Below are 24,127 nucleotides of genomic sequence, written 5' to 3' on the forward strand. Positions count from 1 at the left end.
ACAAGGGAGGAATACTGTTCATATAAGTGGCCTCAATTTGTATGAATGGAGTTTCAGATAAATGGAATAGTAACTCCAGGAAGAGTCTACTGGTATGAGTGTACAATATCCCCTTGTTATTTTAGCATCCACAAATGGAATGGGACTTGCAAGGTACTTAAAGAAAAACTTTTATTTTTGGAACCATAAGACTGGTATAGAAGATTAATGACTATTCATTGAAACACAAGCCAAAATGAAGTGCCCACCTAAATGAATTGTTTGAAGGGACATTTTGGCAAAAGTTAAACAGCAAATAAAAAACTCCAATGCCATATTTGTGAACTTATGGCAGAAAATTTCAGAAAGTAGGAAGAATGAGACACGAGGAAACCTGCAGATGCTGGAAATTCAAGCAACACGCACAAAATGCTGGTAGAACACAGCAGGTCAGGCAGCATCTATAGGGAGAAGCACTGTCGACATTTCGGGCTGAGACCCTTTGTCCTGACAGCGTCGACAGCGCTTCTCCCAACAGAATGAAACACTTAAGCTGAAACCTATATTTTCTTTTTCTCTATTTTCTTTCAATTTAGGTGGCTAATATTAAAAAGGAGACATCAATCATCTGGTACAAAGATGACAGAGAGATAATGTTTGATGAAAAGCATGACTTCAAAGATGGTGTGTGTACTTTATTGGTGCAACAGGTATGAAAAAATGTTCAGGTGCCTTTCTGAGACGCACTAATTACACCTGTCTGTAAGGGGCGTGGCTTGTTCTGAGAATAATGGATTGCATTGGTGGAGGAATCAGATTTGGGAATGTGAACAAAGGGTTCCCACACAAATGCTCTAGAGTTTTAATAACACAAATTGCATCATCTTTTGTTAATGAGCTCTACAGTCAGATGGTTTGGCTAGAAACCAGATTAGAAGACCCAAAGATTAGGTGGCAAAGTATATGGCTCCTAACCCTGGACCCAGAAGGATATCCAGTACTGAGGAACCTGTCACTGATGCAGGGTGATCACAAAGGTGACCAAATGTAGGCTTGCAGGAGTGGCCCACTCCTAGTGCCCGGAAAGAACCCTGCAGTTGGATCTGTCCGTCTACTTCCTGTCCAATCTGTTTAAATTAAAGGCTCATGGTCTGGAAACCATTTGGGTTGCTTTCTTTTCCCTAAGATTTTGAATTGGAGCCTGGTGTACATAATGGCTAACAAGAAATTGGCACCTTGTTGTGGTGGGGATGTGTGGACAGAAGTGTTGCAAGATTATTTGCATCCATGCAAAGCTTGCAGGTGGGTGGGGCAGTCAGAATGATCAAGAAAACGTTAATTAGCATTTGTGTAGTACAGCAAATTTGATGTCAGAGCCTGATGCCATTTAGGCATCCAGAAACCAAGAGACATGACCTGTGCTAATTGGATGTTGAAAGGTTGGGCAGTAGTTTCATGCCTTCAACAGGATGCTAGGAGACATACTTGGGTTGATTGCAGACTTGGGGATCAGAGCCGATCAGGAATTCAATAGGTTCAATAGGTACATTTCATGTCAGAGAAATGTTTACAATATACATTCTGAAACTCTTTTTCTTCATAAACATCCACGAAAACAGAGGAGTGCTCCAAAGAATGAATGACAGTTAAATGTTAGAACCCCAGAGCCTCTCCCCAGCTCCCCCCCACCCATGCACAAGCAGCAGCAAGGCCATGAAACCCCCCCTCACCCACCGGCAGAAAAGCATTGGCGCCCTCCACCGAGCACTCAAGCATGCAGCAAAGCATCAATAAAGACACAGACGCGGTACACCAAAGACTACTCGTTCACCTGGTAATTCATCATACCACAGGTGCTCTCTCCCCCTAATAAAGGAAAAAGAGGTGCCCCCATTTCACAGCGAGAGGGGAGACATAACAAACAACTCACAGATTTATGGTGTTTAAAGGCTGTTGTATTGCTTTTTCCGAGCTCTGGGCCCAGAGAGTCAGCCCTAGAAAGGCTCAGGTCTCAGGACACACAGCCCACAACAGCTAACCCGCTGCTCCCGATGTTCCGTGTTCTCCTGCGACGCCTCAGTCAGGGGCACCAGCCTAGAATCAGCCCAAATCCAGAGCCACAAAAATCCAGCACCCAGAAAGTGTGCTCGTCTTCCAGACCGTGTCCTTGGGATATCAAAAAGCAGCTGGTTGTGAGGCCCTGAGAGCGGGTCCCATTCCCACAAAGAACCAAAGTCAGAGTGTAACTCTGGGTCAGGGTCTTCAAAATAACCTTGAAAAGGCAACAAAAAGAGATATCAAAAATAGAAATAGAGTTGTTTCCAAAGATGCAAGCAAAGGGGTCACCGTATAGCTCCTTCCTAACTTTTCTTCACCCCCTCTGAAGAATTTGTAGGGATTCAGGCCAATGACAACTTTTGGGTGAGAATGGTGGGAGAATAGAGTTGGTACTGGTGAGAGGGGATAGTTGGCATGTATGGAGATAATAGACAATAGGTGCAGAAGTAGACTATTCAGTCCTTCGAGCCTGCACCGCCATTTTGAGATCATGGCTGATCATCTACTATCAATACCCGGTTCCTGCCTTGTCCCTATATCCCTTGATTCCCCTATCCATAAGATACCTATCTAGCTCCTTCTTGAAAGTATCCAGAGAACTGGCCTCCACTGCCTTCCGAGGCAGTGCATTCCACACCCCCACAACTCTCTAGGAGAAGTTTTTCCTTAACTCTGTCCTAAATGACCTACCCCTTATTCTCAAACCATGCCCTCTGGTACTGGACTCTCCCAGCATCTGGAACATATTTCCTGCCTCTATCTTGTCCAATCTCTTAATAATCTTATATGTTTCAATCAGATCCCCTCTCAATCTCCTTGATTCCAGCGTGTACTAGCCCAGTCTCTCTAACCTCTCTGCGTAAGACAGTCCAGACATCCCATGAATTAACCTCATGAATTTATGCTGCACCTCCTCTACAGCCAGGATGTCCTTCCTTAACCCTGGAGACCAAAACTGTACACAATACTCTAGGTGTGGTCTCATCAGGGCTCTGTACAAATGCAAGAGGATTTCCTTGCTCTTGTACTCAATTCCCTTTGTAATAAAGGCCAACATTCCATTAGCCTTCTTCACTGCCTGCTGCACTTGCTCATTCACCTTCAGTGATTGATGAACAAGGACTCCTAGATCTCTTTGTATTTCTCCCATACCTAACTTTACACCATTCAGATAATAATCTGCCTTCCTGTTCTTACTCCCAAAGTGGATAACCTCACACTTATTCACATTAAACGCCATCTGCTAAGTATCTGCCCACTCACCCAGCCTATCCAAGTCACCCTGAATTCTCCTAACATCCTCATCACATGTCACACTGCTACCCACCTTAGTATCATCAGCAAACTTGCTGATGTTATTCTCAATGCCATCATCTAAATCGTTGATGTAAATCGTAAACAGCTGTGGTCCCAATACCGAGCCCTGTGGCACCCCACTAGTCACCACCTGCCATTCCGAGAAACACCCATTCACCGCTACCCTTTGCTTTCTATCTGCCAACCAGTTTTCTATCCATGTCAATGTCTTCGCCTAATGCCATGAACTTTGATTTTACCCACCAATCTCCTATGTGGGACCTTATCAAGCGTCTTCTGAAAATAAAAGATATAGCTCATGTAGATGAGAGAAATTATGTCATTGCTGTGAAAGCCTGGTTGTCCTTGGATTAGTCAATGTCCAGTGTTCCCAGGATAATGCGCTAACTTCCCAACAGGAATGTTGCATAGGGAAATCTATAATTTGACACTCCTCTGATGTCGAAATCACATTAGGTATCTAAGAATGATTTACAACAATAAATACTTTGTCAAATTTTAAGGGTGGAGAGACCCAACCTGAAAGTGTACATAATCCCATTACACCAGACGAAAAAGAATATGTACTGCTAAATTGTGCTAAGCATCCCAGTAGAAACAGATCTACATGTGAAAGAGAGCTGCAACCTGAGGAGGAAAGCGGTTTTTCTAATTGATGTCAAAGGAACCACATTTTGAATTATGGAACCAAAACTGACAGAGAAAATATCTCCGTCCTGTTTCCATAGTTCAAAAGACAATCAAAGAACACATCTGGAACATTAGTACTTTGAACTGCCTCACCACAATACAAAATAGCAGATGTTTGATCTGCTCATCCATAATTCATCATTAAAGTTACCACACCAAGAAATCTAATATAAACTGCACAAGAATTTATATGTAAAATATCTGGATTCCTCTTAATTGGGGCAGCCACTTATTTGGGGCAACTCTTAAAGAATAAAAAGTAATCAAGAAAATAACCGGGATTCCCTGAGTTTATTTGGGATACAATGCTGTTTAAATAGGACAGGAGACTGTTGACGAACAGTTTCCAGCTAGTGTCTGTAGTATGCACTTGAGTAGCCATTAGACTGTACACTGTGGTTAAAGCAAACAGTTTTCAAATAGCATCAGTTGTGTGTGTTTGTGTTCAAAAATCAACTATTTCTGTCAGTGATAGTTGGCGAAAAATAAGCAGTAGGACAATTAAGAGCCTTTTGAAGGTATCAACAATCATCTTGAATGTTATAATGGAAATGAAGATTTGGAGGATGCAGTCGTTGAAAGCTGAGTGAAGGCAGTCCATTATCTGCACTCAATATCTCAGTTGATTTTGTTCATTTACCATCAATCAAAAGAACACGGCAGGATACTCTGGATGAATTCCTCCATTAATAATGATTAAGAACTAAAGCACAGTTTTTATAGTACTGTATTAATAGCGTTCTAATATGTTCTGTATTTCATTTAAATACAGAATTTGTTAGTCAAATGGTAGTTTCTCTTTCTATATAGCTTTTTAACTATTTCAATGAAATTTCACCTAATTTTGGCAGCCGCTTAATTGGGCCAAAATGTCCAAATCCTGGTATGTCCCAATTAACTAGAAACCACTGTATTATGGTCCAAAAAAGGCCACTTTTTCAAACAGCTGCTGACAGTGCAAGGATATGATAAACATAAACAGCTGTATTGCATGTAGTATTCTGATTTAATATTTCCCAATAGTTTTCAAGGAAGGATGCTGGTACTTATGAGCTTGTGCTGAAAGATGACAGAGGAAGAGATTTAAGTACCCTTCAACTGCTTGAGAAAGGTATGGTGTTCAAACATTAACAATGGGAATAAATTTACGGGGGTGAAAATGACAAATTGGGTATAAGTAAGGTTGAAATCGAGGGCAATACTGAATCTGTTAGGATTACAATTCCCAGATGCCAAGCTGTAGGTCTTGTGGACATGTTGCCAATGTAAATATTTTAATAAAACAGGTGACCTCTAGGTTAATTTGCTTTATAGAGTTTTCATGGCTGACCTGGGAAACCCAGTACCAGGGGTGCTTTCCCTCCAATCTCTCCCACCTCAGACTACAATCACATGAAATGCATGCAACATTGGGAATCAGGTTGCACCCCAAATTCTCCCTCTTATGAATGTGGAGTAGACGATCAACAGAATGAGGATCAAACAGTATTGATTTTGGAACCTTCTTCTAAGGCCTCCCTTCCCAACTAGATGGCATCCAGGCTGATCGTTAGCTAAGGAATTACCTAGTAGAAACCTCACACTTCATGGAGTATAATCTGAAGTATATGACCACAGCTTTTAGAATAATTAGTAACTAAGGAAGTGCAACCTAGATTTTTGGATTTTCTGCCTGAAACTCATTGAACCACATGACAACACAGACCACCTTCAAAGGAGATCCCCTGCAAATCTTAGAATCATTACAGCCTGGCCCAACTGTGTCTCAGCCTCCCAAATATGCAGCAGCACTCCCCTTATTTGCCCACTATTCTTAATACTCAAACATGACCTTCAAGGTCTACTTTTCTCCATGACTTTAGCTTTCATGTGATCCTGCAGACTCCTCCTATTATTGCTCGCTTTTCACAAACTACCCAAACCCCTCTATTAGGACCACAATGGAGAAATTCATGAGAGAAAGGCTTTTTGTGTATTTAACTGTGCAATTCCAATTCAATTCTGCATAACTCATGACTGTACCTTTGTAGCTGTGGAAGAATGCAACTCACCTCACTCCACCTCTTTACTGTAAATATATCTGCAGTCCCTTAATTCTGGGTCCTTTAGGAACTTCAATTGCTTCTCCAAAGGTACCTTTACTTTTAGGTGCCAATGCTTTAGCACTGGAATACCTTTGTTAAACCTATTATTTTGTCTTAAGGTCTTTCTTAAAACCTGGCAATACAAGAGTCTGCAGATACTGGAATCTGGAGAAACGATTGATTTGTTGGAGGAAGTCATTGGATTGAGCAGCATCTGTGGGAAGGAAGGAATTGCCAATGCTTTGGGTAAAAATCCTGTTACAGGACTGGTGCAGGGTTTTGTCCAAAACGTAGACCATTCCTTTCTTTCCACAGATGCTGGTCTACCTGTTGACTTCCTCCCCTTTTTTTTGGCTTCCTTTAAAACCTGTCTTTTTAACTGAGCCATTGGTCACATACCTAAAAGCAGCAAATTCCAGAAACATTAATTCAGTTAAACAGAATTCACGTTGATAAAAGGCCTTAGACATAGAACTGACAGAAATTTTCAGAATGGAAACGTTAACTCTTTCTTTCCATTAAGCTACTGCCCACTGTAACACTCTGGATTTTCTGGTGGCCAACCATTTTAATTCAGCTTCCCATTCCCATACTGACATGTCTGTTCACAGTCTCTTCTACTGCCAAGTTGAGGCTAGATACAGATAAGAGCAGTGGCACACAATGTCTGCTTAGTGGTCTCCAACCTGAAAGTATCAATTTTGTCTTCTCTAACTTTAGGTAGCCACTTCACTCTGTTTTCCCCTCCCCCTCTTTTGTTTTACTTATCCCATTGGCCCCATTTCAAATTCTCTTCCTCCTCCCTCATCCTCTCCATTTATCCATCACCCACACCTTCTTCCCTCTAGTTCCTCAACACATTTCCTTTATTCCTTGATCCACTGTCCTCTCCTGTCAGTTTCCAACTTCAGCTCTACGTCACTTCCACCTATCACCTCCCAGCTTCTTATATCATTCCCATTCTCCCCCTTTCCCATTTGCCTATCTTCCCCATCTAACATGGATTCACCCATCACCTGCCAGCTCTTGCTGCACTACCCCCTCCATCCTTTTAGAATAGTTCTCTTTCCTTCTTTCTAGTCCTGATGAAAGGTCTCAATCTGAAACATTGGCTGTCCATTTTCCTCCATTGATGCTGTCTAATTCACTGAGTTCCTCCAACATTTTGTGTGTAACTTTTTTTGGCTTGTCCTCCTGAGTGTTTCCAGCATTTTCCTTTTAGTTTCAGGCTTCTGGTCAATGGTACCCTTAGGCCCTGCCCCACACTTGAATTGCCAGTTTTGGGTAATTAGCTCTTACATAACAAACCTGTATTGCAGTTGCTAAAATTGGCTACATGTATTAACCAGATTTTAACAGTAACCAGCACCTTAGTAAAGAGTGGATATTATCAAGACCCAGCATGTGAAACAAAATTTATTACTTTATCATTCCCTGAGTGACTGAAATTGTGTAATCTATGGTAATTGTTACAGACACATCATTATACCTACATTTATTCTTAAATTTTACAGCTTTCAGTGACGTGATAAGTGAAGTTTGTCGTATGGCTGGTGAGTTCTTTTTTGAGAACACTGTACAGATTTCTCTCTTTTCCAATTGTCATTAATTATTAAAGAAACTTAGTGTTTATTTGTTAACTTTGTAGCTCTGACTGCAACTGATGTGAAGATACAGAGTACAGAGCATGGTATCAGACTGTACTCCTTTGTTTCTTACTACCTGGAGGATTTGAAGACCATCTGGTACCACAAGTAAGAAATCACATTTAGTAAATTTAGCACCAGAAGGTTGTAAGCTTTGCAGACTGGATGGCTGACCATGTCCAATTTGCTAACTGCAGCATCCAGCCAGTATGTGGCCATTCAGACTTTCCATTTGTATTCAATTTTTAACAGCTAAGCACAAGAAGTATTAAGTTTATTGCCTGCTCTTTGAACTGGGGTTTCACTACATCAGTGGGGAACTGAATAAAATATGTAACCTAGAGTTGAGAATGCTTTTAAAATGCTTAATTTCTCTCTGCAGGGATACAAAACTAGCATCCACAGAAAGAGTAAAGAGTGGCGTTACGGGCGAGCAGATCTGGCTGCAGATTAATGAGCCCACTGAGAAAGATCAGGGAAAATATACAATGGAACTCTTTGATGGGAAAGAAGGTCACAAAAAATCAGTTGAATTAACTGGAACTGGTAAGAGTGGCTGAAAGCTTCTGTGCAGACTAGTTTTGATATTGTAATGAATTGCTGCTTCTGATCCATTTTCTTGCTGACAACCACCAGAATCTTTAAGAGAGACCTTACCAGAGCAGATTTGGAGCAACGTTTCCTAAGGCCATATCTTAGCTGTTACTTTAACATTGTTGGCAGGCATCTGTGTCATCTATTATTCCAATGAGGTCTTCTCAGATGGATTGGAACAATTGAGCAAATTACCCAACTTACATAATATTTGAAAGTGAGGGTTGTACTTAACAGGCACTAGCTCATACCAATCCTGATTATTTTATTTAATTGACCCTGGACCCTGGGATTTTTGAAATGGATCTTATTATTATGATCCCAGGTTTCATCAAATCTGAGGTAGAATAAAAACAAGACACTCCATGATAGACTACTTATATTTACTTTCTGTGACATGTTCTGCTGATAAAAGTTATATTTGTTCCGATGTTAGCAAAATTTCTAAAGAAAATGTTTTGGTAAGAAAATGTCCTGTGGTATATTGCCAGGTAAACATGTTGTTCTATATGATGAAGAGTCTTACTCTGTAGGTATGGAGCTGAGCTTTAACAGGAAAAAAGTTTTCTAAGGAAGCCTCTGGTTCCTGTTATAATTGGCCAGGAGTCTGTAGTGTATTGAGTGCCAAGGTAGGTTAAAAAACTCCTTTACTCCCAGTGAAGTCATTTACCATCATATCTTAAAAGAACTTTTAAGAATAAAATCTATTAAAAAGTGTAACATGAAAACTAACTAGATGAACAGTTTTTTCATATAAATGCATTTACTCAATCCATAATTTTAAGGTGGAAAACAAACTAGAATTTCATCTACTGATTATGAACAGTAAGGAAAAATGCCTTGAGTCAAGAAGCAACAAGAACATAATAGACATTGAACAATGATTTCTGAAATTGTTTCCTGGGTGATGATTAATTTTTAAACATTGTCATCTAGGTGGTACCTTTCAGGAACACCAGTCTCAGAATGTACCAACTAGTTAAACTAATGACGTATAGTTTATCCTGGATAAAGTATTAAATGACAGCAGTATTTTTATGAGAGTATATTTTATTTTATTTGTAATAATATTAAAATATTTTAATTATTTCTATTGGGGGAAATGGAATTGATTCCAACAAGCACAGCAGAGCTCTGGAGTTCTTAATCAGTTTTGGTTTGTTGGAGGTAGAACCCTTTGTACACCACATATTATCCCATGCTTTACAAATTCCTGAACTTAAAAGACATATTTTAAAACTTAAAACATATTTTATGGAATGAAGACTTTAGAATCAGGATTTGACAAATTAGACACATGAATTTCCTTTATCATTTTGTGGAATTTATTACACTTGTTACGAACCCCGTAACTGGGTTACTTACCAGCAAAGATAGAGACGTCCGTTGGAGTCTGGTGATACTATTTTTAACAGTATTTATTAGCAAAAATACACAAAAATAATATCAATGCAAATATACAGATAATATATGTCATCAATACTAAACCTAAAAGTACGGGTATAATAATAATCAATAAGAAATAAGCTCTATTGTTGTCTAGGGGATTATGAATTGTCCGATGAAAATATAAAGTTTGCTGCAGTTCACACAAGCTGCCGTCTTTTGGGTTGTCGCTGTGTTGCAATTGTTGGAGAGAGACAGAAAGAGAATGGGAACATTTACCGCTACGGGTTTTGCCAACCTTCCTTTATGATTTCGATCCGTCAGGTGTCTCATTGTCGTGGCCGTTCAATTGTGACCTCTCCTTTAGCTAAACCGTTCTTCCGTGATGAGCCCGCCACCCAGGCAAGGGAGGACGCACATGAGCTCCCACCAGCTTTCGCTATAAACGCTGTCACTGGATTTCTAGCGTTTCTCCTGGTGCGCCGAAAGGGGTGTTCCCCAGACCCCTCTTTTATCCTCACTCATGGGGTCTCAGATGTCAATCAGGTTGGGATGATGCAATCCCTCAACCAGCCCACTCTGGTTGTCCCCTGAGGGGTTTCAATGAATAGTACAGTACTCAATACACAATTCCTTCTCCAAGAGACAATGGCAGTAATCAGTGGTTCTGTTCCGCTTACGTCAGGAGACATTCCACCTGGTTGTGTATTCTGTGTCTCTCTCTCATTTCCTGGGTCTCAGACCCGAAATAATAGCGATCTTGTGATTCTCAAAAAGGGGGTGACTGTGTACCCTTCGGCCCCTCAGAAGGCTTCACCTTCATAACACACTAAAGCTCTTTCCTTCATTTAGATCCCTCTATACTTTAGCTCAGACCAAGAAAAGAGCCTGTTTTGAGACCTCTCTAGCCAGCTGCATTACAAAAAAAGCTTCAAAGGAATATTCATTTAACAAAGGTATCTTTAGATTCAATTTGTTTTTTTCCACTTACTCTACATTTCACATTAAGAGTGGGGAAGAAGTTATAACCTCGAATTTCATAATGTTTTGTGCAGTGCTACAGAACTTGACAGAATTTCTTTTTTAATAGAACATGAGAGAGAAGAACAATAACTGAAATGCCACAACAGTAGCAATAACAATGTAAACATCTGGTGCAGATTTTCATCCTGTTGCTCAGGTTGGCAGCTTGTTCGAATAAACAATGTGAAAAATTATCAGTTTCCATTGGCATCTACTGATCTTAAATCTTGGGAGGAAATTGCAGATTTATTTTGTTGCAGTGTTTTCAGTACATGCAGCTGTTGAACTAATTGATACTCATTGTACCACCACTGTTTCTTTTCTTAAAGTATTTGAAGAAGCATTTGCAGAATTTCAGAGGCTGAAGTAAGTACTGCAATTTTATTAAGTGCTTCATTTGTGCATTTTAATGTTTTTTTTTTCTGTTTATCTACCCTTGCTGGAATATAAATCCATTGCTGCAGATTTCTTGCTCTGTTTTTTCAATTTACCTGTTTTTTAAGTGCATGGCAGGTGCACACCTTATGTGCACTTTCACACAGTCAGCTGAGTTTTAATTGGTACCACTCTCATGGGTATGTCTTGCTCTAAGAAAACGAAATCCAAGGAGATATTCCAGTGCACTTGCTGGAGGGTGGTACATTGTGGATGAAATTTTAAAGTTAGGTTTGAAAGATGTCATTGCATTATTTTGAAGGAAAAGAAAGTAGTTATGCTTTGCTAGTATTTAATCATAATTTGAACATTAGTAAAACAGTTATGTGATTTTCTGTGTTATTTTTCTATAACTGTGATCATAAAAACATTATCTATGAGCAGATAAATTTGCTGCTTGTCACAGCATGCAAGTCGCTTACCACATTTTCATCAATACAACAGTGACAATGCTTGGAAAATTAATTGATTTGCTGTACTGAATGCATATTGCGGGGATTTCTAGAGGACTTGAAAACAGATGAATGCAAGTCATTCTTATACACTTTTTTCCTTGAGGTGAAAATGCACATGGGGTTTGACTACACATCTGTCCTGTTTTAATAAAGAGGCTACAACATTAATCTGATACATTTTCCTTTTAAATTTTACTTCAGTATCTATTATGTCTGCATGTGGGGATGCAACAATTTTCACTGTTTGTAAATAACATTAGTAGTAATCCTATGTATTGCTATGTTGGCTATGTTGCAATTCTTATCCTTCTTTCAAATGTGAAATTAGATAACTTTCAGTAAGTATTTTTGGGAAGTGTTAAATCTTTCCATCAAATCAGTGTATCACAATAATCTTCATTCAATCTCTATCTATTCAAGGTCTTAGACATGGAATCATGACATCTTACATGATAAAAACAGAATATGCAAGTGTATTTTACTGAAGCCTTTTAAACTTCTGTGGTGCTCCACCTCAATTAAGACATGAGAAATTTCTCAATAAAACCTGCTCTAGGAATTCCCTTTACCTCACTAAAAGAGTTCGCCACTATTTCTTTTTGCTTCCCGTTCCATTGCTTTCCTCACCCTTTCACATTCTGTCCATCTTCACCTCCTTTATCCTTTCTCAATCGTTCTTGATCCTCAATCTTTCTCTCCTCCCCCCATCTCTCCCAATCTATCTCAATCTAGTTATTCCACTGACCTCATTCCATTTGACAAATAGCATCCTTATACTTGACTATCAATTAGCTTTATTTGTCAAATACATCGGAGCATACAATGAAGTGCATTGTTTGCTTCAAATCAAATCAGCGAAGATTGTGCTAAGTAGCCCACAAGTTTAGCCATGCTTCTGGCACCAATACAGCATGCCCACAACTAATTAACCCCAACCATCTTAGAAACATAGGAGGAAACCAGAACACCCAGAAGAAACCTGTGTGGTCACATGCAAACTCCTTACAGACTGTGGAGAGAATCGAACCTTGATTTGCACTGGAGAGCATTGCGCTAACCATTACACTACTGTGATCCTCTACATGAAGCCCAACATGTATAATATTTCTACTTATTTCAGATTTCCAGCATCTTAAAAGTTCTTTTTTCAAAATCACTTTAAGTTCCTATTCCTTTAAATTCCAATCAAAAAAGACACTATTTAGAGAACTCTACTCAATTCACTGTTTTACTCAAAATGGAAAGAAAACTCACTGGCTGTTTTACAATTTGCACAATTTTTATCAGATTGAAACAGGTACTGTTGGAGGGCGAGGAGCCAGAGGTCGTGGTACATATAGGTACCAATGACATAGGTTGGAAAAGGGAAAAGGTCTTGAAAGGAGAATATAGGGAGTTAGGAAGGGAGTTGAGAAGAAGGACTGCTAAGGTAGTAATCTCAGGATTACTGCCTGTGCCACATGTCAGTGAGAATAGGAATAGAATGAGGTGGAGGATAAATGAGTGGCTGAAGGATTGGAGCAGGGATTCAGGTTTCTGGATCATTGGGACCTCTTTTGGGTCAGGTGTAACCTGTACAGAAAGGATAGGTTGCACTTGAGTCCTAGGGGGACCAATATCCCGGCGGGGAGATTTGCTAAGGCTTCTGGGGAGGCTTTAAACTAGAATGGTTGGGGGGGGGGTGGGAATCAAAATTGAAGAGATTAGGAGAGAGGAGGTTAGTTCACAAATAGAGAGAGCTAGTAGACAGTGTGTGAGGGAGGATAGGCAGGTGATAGAGAAGGGGAGCGCTCAGACCGAAGATGTAGGGGAGAAGGAAGAAAAAGATAATAAAGTTGTTTGCACCGTTAGGGATAAACAGAGAGTAAGAGGTGGGGAATTTCTTAAGTGCATCTGTTTTAATGCTAGGAGCATTGTAAGAAAGGTGGATGAGCTTAGAGCATAGATTGATACCTGGAAATAGGATGTTGTAGCTATTAGTGAAACATGGTTGCAGGAGGGGTGTGATTGGCAACTAAATATCCCTGGATTTCATTGTTTCAGTTATGATAGAATCAGAGGGGCAAGAGGGGGAGGTGTTGCATTGCTTGTCTGAGAAAATATTACAGCAGTGCTTTGGCAGGATAGATTAGAGGGCTCATCTAGGGAGACTATTTGGGTGGAATTTAGGAATAGGAAAGGTGTAGTGATACTTACATGGGTGTATTATAGACCACTTAATGGGGTGCGAGAATTGGAGGAGCAAATTTGCAAGGAGATAGCAGATATTTGTTGTAAGCACAAGGTTGTGATTGTGGGCAATTTTAATTTTCTGCACATAGACTGGGAAGCCCATTCTGTAAAAGGGCTGGATGGTTTGGAGTTTGTAAAATGTGTGCAGGATAATTCTTTTGCAGCAATACATAGAGGTACCAACTAAAGAAGGGGCAGTGTTGGATCTCCTGTTAGGGAATGAGATAGGTCAGGTGACGGAGGTATGTGTTGGGAGCACTTCGGGTCCAGTGATCACAATGCCATTAGTTTCAATATAATTATGGAGAAGGATAGGACTGGACCCAGGGTTGAGATTTTTGATTGGAGAAAGGCTAACTTTGAGGAGTTGCGAAAGGATTTAGAAGGAGTGGATTTGGACAATTTGTTTTATGGGAAGGATGTAATAGAGAAATTGAAGTCATTTAAAGGTGAAATTTTGAGGGTACAGAATCTTTATGTTCCTGTTAGGTTGAAAGGAAAGGTTAAAAGTTTGAGAGAGCCAAGGGATATTGGAAACTTGGTTAGGAAAAGGAGAGAGATCTACAATAAATATAGGCAGCATTGAGTAAATGAGGTGCTCGAGGAATATAAAGAATGTAAAAAGAATCTTAAGAAAGAAATTAGAAAAGCTAAAAGAAGATATGAGGATGCTTTGGCAAGTAAAGTGAAAATAAATCCAAAGGGTTTCTACAGTTATATTAATAGCAAAAGAATAGTGAGGGATAAAATTGATCCCTTAGAGAATTAGAGTGGACAGCTATGTGTGGAGCCGAAAGAGATGGGGGAGATTTTGAACAATTTCTTTTCTTCAGTATTCACTGAGGAGAAGGATATTGAATTGTGTACGGTAAGGGAAACAAGTAGGGTAGGTATGGAAACTATGATGATTAAAGAAGATGAAGTACTGGCGCTTTTAAGGAATATAAAAGTGGATAAGTCTCTGTGTCCTGACGGGGTATTCCCTAAGACCTTGAGGGAAGTTAGTGTAGAAATAGCAGAGGCTCTGACAGAAATATTTCAAATGCCATTAGAAACAGGGATGGTGCCAGGGGATTGGCATATTGCTCATGTGGTTTCATTGTTTAAAAAGGGTTCTAAGAGTAGACCTAGCAATTGTCGGCCTGTAAGTTTGACGTCAGTGGTGGGTAAATTAATGGAAGGTATTCTTAGAGATGGTATATATAATTATCTGGATAGACAGGGTCTGATTTGGAACAGTCAACATGGACTTGTGCATGGAAGGTCATGTTTGACAAATCTTATTGAAGTTTTTGAAGAGGTTACTAGGAAATTTGATGAGGGTAAAGCAGTGGATGTTGTCTATATGGACTTCTGTAAGGCCTTTGACAAGGTTCCACATGGAAGATTAGTTAGAAAAGTTCAATTGTTAGGAATTAATATTGAAGTAGTAAAATGGATTCAACAGTGGCTGTATGGGAGATGCCAGAGTAGATAACCGTTTGTCAGGTTGGAGGCTGGTGACTAGTGGTGTGCCTCAAGGATCTGTACTGTGGATAATGAAGTAGATTTTCAAAGCTTGCAGAGAGATTTAGGCCAGTTAGAAGAGTGGGCTGAAAGATGGCAGATGGAGTTTAATGCTGATAAGTGCAAAGTGCTAAATTTTGGTAGGACTAATCAAAACAGGACATACATCATAAATGGTAGGGCATTGTGAAATGCAGTAGAACAGAGTGATCTAGGAATAATGGTGCATAGTTCCCTGAAGGTGGAATCTCATGTGGATAGGGTGGTGAAGAAAGCTTTTGGTATGCTGGCCTTTATAAATCAGAGCATTGAGTATAGGAGTTGGGATGTAATGTTAAAATTGTACAAGGCAGTGGTGAGGCCAAATTTGGAGTATTGTGTACAGTCCTGGTCACTGAATTATAGGAAAGATGTCAACAAAATAGAGAGAGTACAGAGGAGATTTACTAGAATGTTACCTGGGTTTCAGCACCTAAGTTACAGAGAAAGGTTGAACAAGTTAGGTCTTTATTCTTTGGAGCATAGAAGGTTGAGGGGGGACTTGATAGAGGTATTTAAAATTATGAGGGAGATAGATAGAGTTGACGTTGATAGGCTTTTTCCATTGAGAGTAGGGGAGATTCAAACAAGAAGACATGAGTTAAAAGTTAAGAGCAAAAGTTTAGGGGTAACACAAGGAGGAACTTCTTTATTCAGAGAGTGGTAGCTGTGTGGAACGAGCTTCCAGTAGAAGTGGTAGAGGCAGGTTTGATATTGTCATTTAAAAAAAAAATTGGATAGGTATATGTACAGGAAAGGAATGGAGGATTATGGGCTAAGTTCAGGTCAGTGGGACTAGGTGAGAATAAGCATTCAGCATGGACTAGAAGGGCCAAGATGGCCTGTTTTCGTGCTGTAATTGTATGGTTATATACTTACTCCGAAAAATTATCACTCAATGAGTTAAGCTGGATAGAAATTGCAGAAGCATTGGCTGTAATTTTATAAATCTGGCTGGATGGATAAAGTCAGTTAACCCCAAATGACTTTTCTCTAATATTTTTAAAATAGAAAGAATTTATAATTAAGAAGAAACAAGAGCCTTTGGAAGCTAATCATAACATTCTAATTTTAAGTAAACTTAATTTCTTGTGAAACAAGCCTGCGAAGAGAGGTAGAGGACGGGAGTGCAAAGGGGTGCATTTGATTCAAATGGAATTTGGAAAAACAATAACTAGACTTCATAATGATTCAGTGTTCTGTGCTAAATCTCCAATTTATTACATTTTGCAGTGTTAGCAGTTTATTCTATTCTGGCCCCGCCTGATGTTTTGCACTTTTAATACCTATATAGATATTTTGGTCAGCATGAACAAATTGGGCCGAAAGGTCTGTTTCCATGCTCTATGTACTTGGGATACCACTTTGTACCGGAGTGGTTTGATAATGATCAAAGTAGCAACATGTTTAAATTTCTACTATTTGATTTAATAACACTTTGGAAATGGGCCAAACTAGGTATGGATGACAGGTTTACTTATTAGTGAACCAGCTTGGTTTTCCAGAAGTCCCTAGTTTGGTTATTATCATCTCTAAGAAAAATTGTATTGATGCTTTGGTGAGATTTGAATTTGGTTTTCTAGATTATTGGTCCAGATCTCAGATTACAAGTCTGATAATCTAAATGCTGTACCACTACTGCACTTATCCTTTTGTATGATCTTCTTGTGCTAACACACTTACAAAACATCAAAAAAAAAACTAGTAGTCTACCTTGCCTGTCCTATTCAGTGAATGTGCCTTCAAGATATCACATCACATAAAGAAATTATAGAATCATAAAATCATTCAGCATGGAAACAGGTCCTTTAGATAAAATGATCCATGCCAATCAAGATTTCCATGCAAGCTGGTCCCATTTTCATTTGGCCCATAACATTCTGAAAGGTGTACTGGTCCAACTGTTTTTTTGAAAGGCGGTGTTGTACTTGAATCAATCACTTTCTCTGGCACTACATTCTGCATACGTAGGGCACTATAGATCTCTAGATCTATAGTGGTCCCCTACACAAACTTCAGTATCCTGCCCTGTCTCATTCCCTGATAGGTTTTATATCACACTCTCTAGTTGGGACCTCTATGTACTGATTAAGAAAACTTCCCTGAACATATTTGACAAGCTGTATTTCACCCAGCCCTTTAAAAGTCTAGGAGACCCGGTTGATATGTGAAAAGTTAACATCACCTGCTATCACAACCTTGTATTTCTTGCAACAGTCTACTATCTCTTTAAATCTGTTCCTCTAAATTCTGTGGACTATTGGGAGGTCTATAATATAATCCAATTAACATGGTCATCCCTTTCTTATTCCTCATTTCCATCCATGGAAGCTGAGTAGATGAACTCTCCGGTTTGTCCTGTCTAAGCACTTTCATAAAATTTTCCATGACTAAGGATATTAATAAGGTTGAAAGAGTGCAGAGAGGGTTTACAAGGATGTTGCCGGGACTTGAGAAACTGAGTTACAGAGAAAGGCTGAATAGATTAGGTCTTTATTCCCTGGAGCGTAGAAGAATGAGGGGTAATTTGATAGAGGCATATAAATTATGATGGGTGTAGATAGAGTGAATGCAAGCAGGCTTTTTCCACTGAGGCTAGGGGAGAAAAAAAAAACCAGAGGACATGGGTTAAAAGTGAAGGGGGAAAAGTTTAAAGGGAACATGGGGGGTGGCTTCTTCACACAGAGAGTGGTGGGAGTGTGGAATGAGCTGCCAGATGAAGTGGTAAATGTGGGATCACTTTTAACATTTAAGAAAAACTTGGACAGGTACATGGATGAGAGGTGTCTGGAGGGATATGGACCAGGTGCAGGTCAGTGGGACTATGCAGAAAAATGGTTCAGCACAGCCAAGAAGGGCCAAAAGGCCTGTTTCTGTGCTGTAATGTTCTATGGTTCTAGTAATACCATCCCTCCCGCTTTGGCTCCTCCCGCTTAAACCTCTCCCACTTAAACCCCTCCCACTTTACAATGTCTGAAACAATGGAATCCTGGAAAATTGAGCTGTCAGTGCTAAACCTCCAGCAGCCAAGTCTCACTAATGGCTAGAATGTTGTTGTGGGGAACAGCCACAGGGTACTCTTCACTGACTCCTTCTCCCCTTTCCCCCTCCTGACAGTTAACCAGTCACCTGTGTCCTGGACCTTGGATGTAACTGCATCCCTGTATGTCCTGTTGATCTGCCTCTCAGTCTCCTGAGTGATCCACAGTTCAAGTAGTTCCAGCAAATCTTTAGCACAATATGAAAGAAGCTGCATCTCGATGCACCTCTTGCAGATGTAAACATCAGGGACATTGCTCCCACGAGGGGAGCATTCCACTATCCTGTCTGGCATCTCCACTGCTGTACCTGTGCAGAAAGTAGGAAAGAAAAATTAAATGAAGAAATCTACCTACAGCCTTCCCCTCTCCTTGCTGAAGCCTCTATATAAGCTGACATCCCTCGTCTAACACTAGTCCACTCCCACAAAGGCCACTCTGCTTAAAGCTTACTTTTATATTGGCCCTTGCCAAGTGCCTAATTACGCACAATTCAGCATCTCCTTGGGAATAGTGACATGCAGAATACCCCAAATGCCCTGCTTCTTTTAAATTCTCAAAAGATGCAGAATGGTTTTCTTATCAAAAGAGTAAAGGTTCCTTAGAAAAGTGCTTACTTCATTACTGTGCTCTGTAAAATAGGAAGTTGTTAGAAAGAGCCAAGGGAGCGGGGGGGGGGGGGGGGTAATTGATGTGCTGATGTTATTTACTCCTTGTGATTAATGAAGGGTAGATTATCTTGTCACTAATAATGTTTATATTTTCAAATCAACAAATGTACATATAATATTTGCTAACAAATTACAATTATTTGAGCTGAATATAATTAAATCAATGTTTTACTTTCTTAGAGCTATTACAATTTACTGATGTGAAAATCCATTTACAATGGACAGTAAACAATTGAGGCAAGAGATACATCCTAAATAGTATAAATCATACTTAGTGGAAACCTCTGGACTAATTCTTTTTCCCAAACTGTCCATGTGTCTTTGTTCTAGTTTTAAATTCTCCCAGGAAACTACATTGTGCCACAGGAAAAACATTACATTGCTTGGAATTCAGGGAGAGCTAGCTAATTGGATCCAAAATTGAATTGAGGGAGGAAGCAGAGGTTGAAGGCAGAAGGCTGTTTCCCTGACTGGAAGCCTGTGCCTCAGAGGCTGGCAGTGCGTCTCTTGTTGTTCACCATCTATATCAAAATGTACAAAGGTACAAGGCATAGTTAGTAGGTCTGCAGTTGATCATGGAGAAGGACAGGTTGGGTCCACAGGTTGAGATCCTAAATTGAAAAAAGGCCAATTTTGATGGTGTCAGAAAAGATATGATAAGTATGGATTGGGACAGGTTGCTGCAGAACCGAGGGATCTGGGAATACAGATCCATAATTCCTTGAAAGTGGTGTTACAAGTAGATAGGGTCATAAAGAAAGCTTTTGGCACATTGACCTTCATAAACCCATGCACTGAGTACAGGAGTTGAGATGTTATGTTGAAATTGTATTAGATGTTGGTGAGGACTGATTTGGCATATTGTGTACAGTTTTGGTTACCTACCTGTAAGGAAAGATGAAAGAAGGCAGAGAAAATTTACAAGGGTGTTGTCAGGACTTGAGGACCTAAGTTACAGGGAAAGGTTGAATAGGTTAGAACTTTATTCCCTAGCGTGAAGAAGAATAAGGTGAGATTTGATAGAGGTAAACAAAATTATGAGATGTATAGATAGGATAATTGCAAGTAGGTTTTTCCCCTCACTGAGTTTGGTGAGACGAGAACTATAAGTCATGGGTTAAGGTGAAATATGAAAAGTTTAAGGGGAACACAAGGGGAAACTTCTTCACTCAGATGATGTTGAAAGTGTGCAACGAGCTGTCAGCTGAAGTGGTGATGTGGGTTCAATTTCATCATTTAAGAGAACTTTGGACAGTGGATGGAAGTTGTATGGAAAGATATGATCATGGTGCAGGTTGATGGGACTAGGCAGATTAATAGCTTGGCATGGACTAGATGGGCTGAATGGCCTGTTTCTGTGCTGTGGTGTTCCATGCCTCTATGACTCTATTTCAGTGCTCAGAATTCACATGTAATTGCTAATTTTCTCTTAATTTCTTTCTTTTCTTAAACTTTCTAAACACAGACAAGCTGCAATTGCTGAGAAAAGTAAGTATATTTTCAGATATTTTATGAATATATATGTAAATAGCAGTGTAAATAAATGATTTACTGATAATTAGCATAGATGTGTTTAAAAGGGTACATCATATGTGAGAATTTAGGATTATTTATTTTTCTCAAATCACCACTGATTTTGCTGGACATTGAGTTATAGGTCTGAGGGCAGCTATTCACTGCCCTGAACTTCTTCCAGCACTCACTAAAGCTACTTCAATTACTTGTCTGCATTCCTAAATTTCTTCCTGAAATACCCAGTTAGGGATGGGAGAAAGCCTTGTGATTAATTTACCATCTTAAGTATCAATGTGCCATACAGAGGCAACACCAAATTCCCACCTGGGAACAATCTATTCCTGGCCCAACTAGTTACTGTTACAACCAAAATTTCAGTATCAGTTTTGTATTTCAACATGTAATTCCACAAGTAATATTGAATGTTTTTCTGTTAGATCGTGCTCGAGTTATCGGAGGTTTGCCTGACGTTGTCACAATTCAAGAAGGAAAGGTAAATGCTCTCATACTTCCAGGTGGCACATCTGGTACAAGCATTTTATATTTAGATAAATATTACACTGTGCATTTATTAATAATATATCAAACTTATCGTAACAGATATTGGACCTCTAGTTTTCTAATGATTAGCAAAATAACTATTTATGACTACAATTTAAATGTACATGTCCACAGACTAATAGAAAGGTATCTTTAATTTTAAATGAATACATTTTATTCTATAATAACTCTTTTGACATTTGTTGAGAAAATCATTGTGTATTACTATTTTTAATATCTTTTCAGTCACTTAACCTTACTTGTAATGTCTGGGGAGAACCAGTTCCTTCGGTTTCCTGGTTGAAGAATGAAAGGGAATTGTTGGGAGATGCTCATCTGATACTGAAGTTTGAATCTGGAAAATTTGCTTCCTTCGTCATCACTGATGTCAGGACCACAGACTCTGGCAAATATAGCATCCTTGTGAAAAACAAATATGGCACTGAGACAGGCGATTTTACAGTAAGTGTTTTCATACCTGAGGAAGAGGAGCAAATTGAAAAGGAAAAAACACAAAAGGAAAAAGCACCAAAGAAAAAGTGAGGCAGTTGTATTGAGGAAGATAAAAGAAAACAAACAAGCTGAAGCTAACATATATTATCAACAGTGTGTAAGTTTTGACATGGAGGTTAGTTTGTCACTTGGTGAGACTGGAGGAATGACTTTCAAGAAGCAATTTTATAGACTTTCAGCAAGTCTAGTCACTGAGTGCATCTGAAAAATTGAGTTAGAGAAGTAGAATTCCATAAGATAGTTTTTTAGTAACTGTTTTTTGTGTCCCAAATATCAATGTGAACACCAAATGATGACAATGTTGTAATGAATAAAATCCCAGAACAATTCACTAATAAATGGTGCACAAATCCTTCACACCTACCTCTACTTATTTTGCACTGTGTCTTCTTTTGTGGAATATTATCACAATAGTTCACTATCTGGTTCATTGGCTCCCATGCTGTGCTAAAGGTTGCAGTATCCCTTGTCCAATATAACTTAATCCATTCAAAATGGTATTCAAATCATTAATCATTGATGTTAAATTAGTCCCTTACGTTGCAAGATTGATACTGCAGTGAATCGTATGCAGTTACCATTCAATGATGAGGATTATACTTATCCCTCTTTTGTAGTACTGTTTTGGAATAGGATTTGCATGAATAACAGCAATTTTACATGTTGAAGTCACTCAATAGTCAAACTTTATGGTGCCCTCATTAATGGATATATAGGTTTTTCTCTGTGTTTGCATGCCTGAGCTCCAGATGCTGAATTAGTTTCTGGAAATAGCTTACCCCCAGGATAAAAGTAGCCTAATACAACAAACTGCACATAACTTTCCAAAGAGAACAACTCATAAAATTCAGTGATAGAGATTCAAAAGTACTGATGGATTCCTGTAATCAGTAAAAGCTCTATGTCAGTTCCTAATAGGGATGCTGTAATGTTCAAATGTGCAGTATGGGAGCAATAACAGATTCTAACTGAAACAGATAAACTCCTGTTTGCCAGTGATAATTCTTTGTATGAATACACTCAGTAATCCAACTGATCGGTCAATGATTTCATGCAATTTAGTGAGGCACTGCACATACAGAATGTGCTAAGTGGGTAATTAATTTACTGTTCAAGGGAGCACTGAAATATTAACTCACCTCTTGATGTCAAAGATGTTACTAACTCCACACCCAACAGCAAAATAAACATTAATTTTCACATGAAAGATGGGTGCCTCTTAACCTGAGAACCTTACTAAACTCTCGTGTGGATTAAGAAACTCAAACAGTTAAGACGTTTGCTTAAATGCACATATACATACAGTGTTTTAATTTGGTAATGAGACAAAACTTCAATTCACATATTATCGAAAAAACTGTAAGGGCAGGATGTTGAAAGTATTTATTGACAAGATTCAGAAAAAAATAATTAATGCAACAAGCAGAGATGGAGCTTTGATTTAAATTCGTGGATCCATTGTGATAAGCATGAATGAAAAGTAAATCAGAAATACAACTTCTAAAGGTATTATTTACACAATACCTATAAGATTATATAGGATTACATAAAATCAGAGTTACATTGAGGAGTAATTATCATACCAAACTGAATCTATACAGTTTCATCTTAGTGAATTTAAGTTACGAAAATTAGACAAGTCTGCAATAATTATTGAGCCAAAGGCTTGAAAAATCATAATTAGTTCAAGGTCTGGCATATGGCCCAGAAGTTGCATGACATTTTCTGCAAACCTTTATTGTTGCATAAAAGTCCTAAACAGAACTAGAGACAGATGAGGAATTGCAAATTGCAGGACAATTTGTGGCTAGCTTTGCAAAATCAGAAGCTTGCTGTCAATCTCTCTGTGAGACAGACAGACAGACAGACATACTTTATTGATCCCGAGGGAAACTGGGTTTCGTTACAGTCAAGAATAGTGTAGACAATATAGCAATATAAAACCATAAATAATTAAATAATAATAGTTAAATTATGCCAAGTGGAAATAAGTCCAGGACCAGCCTATTGGCTCAGGGTGTCTGACACTCCGAGGAAGGAGTTGTAAAGTTTGATGGCCACAGGCAGGAATGACTTCCTATGACGCTCAGTGTTGCATCTTGGTGGAATGAGTCTCTGGCTGAATGTACTCCTGTGCCTAACCAGTACATTATGGAGTGGATGGGAGACATTGTCCAAGATGACATGCAACTTGAACAGCATCTTCTTTTCAGACACCACCGTCAGAGAGTCCAGTTCCACCCCCACAACATGACTGGCCTTATGAATAAGCTTGTTGATTCTGTTGGTGTCTGCTACCCTCAGCCTGCTGCCCCAGCACACAACAGCAAACATGATAGCACTGGCCAGCACAGACTCGTAGAACATCCTCAGCATCGTCCGGCAGATGTTAAAGGACCTTAGTCT

At 39.2% G+C, this 24,127-nt stretch overlaps 1 protein-coding gene across 2 annotated transcripts in view; it reads left to right on the forward strand.

Annotated features, from left to right (window-relative positions):
• The window catches only part of myom1a (myomesin 1a (skelemin)), a 180,343-nt gene that overhangs the window by 140,556 nt on the left and 15,660 nt on the right, over positions 1–24,127 (forward strand). Inside the window, exons 31-39 of one of the 2 annotated variants that reach the window (XM_059979587.1) lie at positions 576–689; positions 5,068–5,155; positions 7,643–7,681; positions 7,777–7,882; positions 8,157–8,320; positions 11,107–11,143; positions 20,619–20,641; positions 21,106–21,161; positions 21,455–21,670. In XM_059979587.1, the coding sequence (XP_059835570.1) occupies positions 576–689; positions 5,068–5,155; positions 7,643–7,681; positions 7,777–7,882; positions 8,157–8,320; positions 11,107–11,143; positions 20,619–20,641; positions 21,106–21,161; positions 21,455–21,670 (843 nt within the window). Of the gene's footprint in view, positions 1–575; positions 690–5,067; positions 5,156–7,642; positions 7,682–7,776; positions 7,883–8,156; positions 8,321–11,106; positions 11,144–20,618; positions 20,642–21,105; positions 21,162–21,454; positions 22,050–24,127 lie in introns of those variants that run through there. The other variant, XM_059979582.1, reaches the window with a different exon arrangement.

Source organism: Hypanus sabinus, chromosome 1 (genome assembly GCF_030144855.1).
Source record: "Hypanus sabinus isolate sHypSab1 chromosome 1, sHypSab1.hap1, whole genome shotgun sequence".
Classification (NCBI taxonomy): Eukaryota; Metazoa; Chordata; class Chondrichthyes; order Myliobatiformes; family Dasyatidae; genus Hypanus; species Hypanus sabinus.